Below are 1,996 nucleotides of genomic sequence, written 5' to 3'. Positions count from 1 at the left end.
CTCCAACGCGCTCGTCGGTGACGGCGTCCCCGGATTTCGCCGCGCTCGGCGAACCTCGACAGCGCTTTCGGTGGCATGCAGCTCTTTGCGACAGAAGCCTGGAGAGCAGCTCCTCTGCTGCTCACACACTCTGCACAGTTGACACAGCCTACTGTGCGGCTGCCACAGCTGTGACAGCGATGGGCTCGCCCTCACTGGCCCTCAGTCACTTGTGCTGCGGCTTGTGTGAGCGACACTGCTCAGCGACTGCCGGCACACTGTGAGACCATGGGTGTGAGGTTAAACCACGCTACCAGCGCTTGGTCACATCGGCCCCGAGATCAGATCCTTCTACTCTGTTGATGACAAGACTTGTCTACTGGCTAAAGCCGAGCAGGAGGGCCCAGCGAGCGATTCTAAGATCAGGCCTGCCACTGGGCGAAAATCGGCCGTCCCTCAGTGCTTCCAGCCTGCCCGCTTCAGTTTCCTCAATTGGCTCGAATTTTGCTTGTAGAAAAAAGAATAGCGCCGATCGCGGGCCGCCGGAGCGGGCATTTCGAAGTGGTCAGCGGGCATTTCGAAGTGGTGCGGCGGCAGGCTGCCACCGCTGCCCGGGCGCCCCGAGCGGCGGCGGAGGGCCGCCCAGGCCACCACCAGTGCCCCTCCCACCGGCAGCGCGGCGGCAGCGGCGCCGACCGCCCCTCCATCAGCGGTGGCGCGACGGCTGTCGTCGGGGCGCCGGCAGGTGCCGCGCGCAGAGGGTGCCACCGGACCGGCCGACGCGCGCCCGGCGGAGCCTTCGTCGTGCATGGCGGGCCGAGCACCCCCGCGTCGCTTCTCGGCGCATTGGAGAGCAGAGGAAGCTGCTGGCGTCGCCGCTGGGATCGGCGGCGGCGCCAGCAGCGTTCTCGGATCTGAAGCCGACTTTGAGCGCCGATCGATCGATCTGAGGGCTGGCCGATGGGTGGCGCTGGGACATCGCCGCCGCCGCGGAGGCCGGCGGCGACCAGAGGAGCGGTTGGGGCGCGTGGCGCATATGTTACCTGCCAAGTGAGCATTCAAGTGTGCTTCGAGATTTATTCGAGATTTGTAACTTAGATTTTCGTTTCCAGCGGGGAGGTGGCAGACCTGATCTTAGAATCGCTCCAGCGCATAACCCTTGGTCAACTCAGGGTCCACACCGCCCCGTACGGCTCTAACTTCGCTCCCCTGTGTCCCCAGAGTCGTTGGGGTCAGACTGTGTTTCGCTTTCGTAACTAGCTAACTTGTGTGTGTGTGGAGGAATTAGAGACGTACCTTGCCCCGGGCTCCCAGCCGGCGTCAGCTAGTCCCATCATCGCCACTATCTCCCATGCCACCATCGATCGCAACCTCGTCACCGGCGCCGCCCCCAGCGGCCGCGGCCGCGAAACCGGACGCGGCGGCGGTGGCGACCACCCCGCCCTGCAGCTCCTGCAGCGCCTCGGACGCGGGCTGCGGGTTCCCTCCCGACGCGGGCCGCTCATGCCCCTCGTGCCGCGGCGACGCGGTTGGCTCGTCTGGCTGCTGCGCCCGCCCCACCGGCCGGGTGGCCTCCGGCATCCAGCCGCCGCCCCTTCGCCACCGCTCGGAGCCGACGTTGGTCTCCTGGAGCAGCGTCGCCGCGTTAATGCCTACGATGCCCGCGTCGCGCAGCAGCGGCGCCTAGTTCGAGGAGACGAGTCGGGGAGGAGCTTTTAATAAAGACAACCACGATCATTCATCATCAGGGCGGCTGCAGTAGCGGCAGGCAGCGGCGCCTCGTTCGAGAAGGGGTCGAGGAACAGCTTGGCAAGGGAGACAATGGAGGAGTGGAAGAGCGTCACGACAGACGTGCCTGCTCACAACAGAGCGCGTGGCGAGAGAGCGGCAGGGGGGCAGCTTGAAGAGCGGCACGAACAAGCGCGCCCAGCACGGCGCCGAAGCCGCCGACGGAGTGGACGAGCGCAAAGGGCGTGCAGAAGATGAGCAGGTCGGTCAGGATCTGAACCAGCTGCAC

At 65.8% G+C, this 1,996-nt stretch overlaps 2 protein-coding genes across 2 annotated transcripts; both read right to left on the bottom strand.

Annotated features, from left to right (window-relative positions):
- Positions 1 to 518: 518 nt before the first annotated feature.
- EMIHUDRAFT_373663 (hypothetical protein) lies at positions 519 to 1,080 on the bottom strand. The gene has a single exon (XM_005780551.1). The coding sequence runs from the start codon at positions 1,013 to 1,015 to the stop codon at positions 686 to 688; it is 330 nt and encodes a 109-aa protein (XP_005780608.1). The 5' UTR covers positions 1,016 to 1,080; the 3' UTR covers positions 519 to 685.
- A 33-nt stretch (positions 1,081 to 1,113) lies between these two features.
- Positions 1,114 to 1,981, bottom strand: EMIHUDRAFT_254141 (hypothetical protein; the record flags this gene model as incomplete). Its single annotated transcript, XM_005780550.1, has 4 exons — positions 1,114 to 1,137; positions 1,417 to 1,631; positions 1,709 to 1,834; positions 1,894 to 1,981. Coding segments are annotated over 4 exons (453 nt in total), but the record flags the coding sequence as incomplete, so codon positions are not given.
- Positions 1,982 to 1,996: the final 15 nt, after the last annotated feature.

This window comes from Emiliania huxleyi (genome assembly GCF_000372725.1).
Source record: "Emiliania huxleyi CCMP1516 chromosome Unknown EMIHUscaffold_2126, whole genome shotgun sequence".
NCBI classification, from domain to species: domain Eukaryota; phylum Haptophyta; order Isochrysidales; family Noelaerhabdaceae; genus Emiliania; species Emiliania huxleyi.
This window is presented reverse-complemented; position numbering and strand designations above follow the sequence as displayed.

What these genes read in the sequence shown, in the direction of transcription:
- EMIHUDRAFT_373663 (XM_005780551.1), bottom strand. Translation starts at nt 1,015, where the DNA reads ATGCGCCACGCGCCCCAACCGCTCCTCTGGTCGCCGCCGGCCTCCGCG.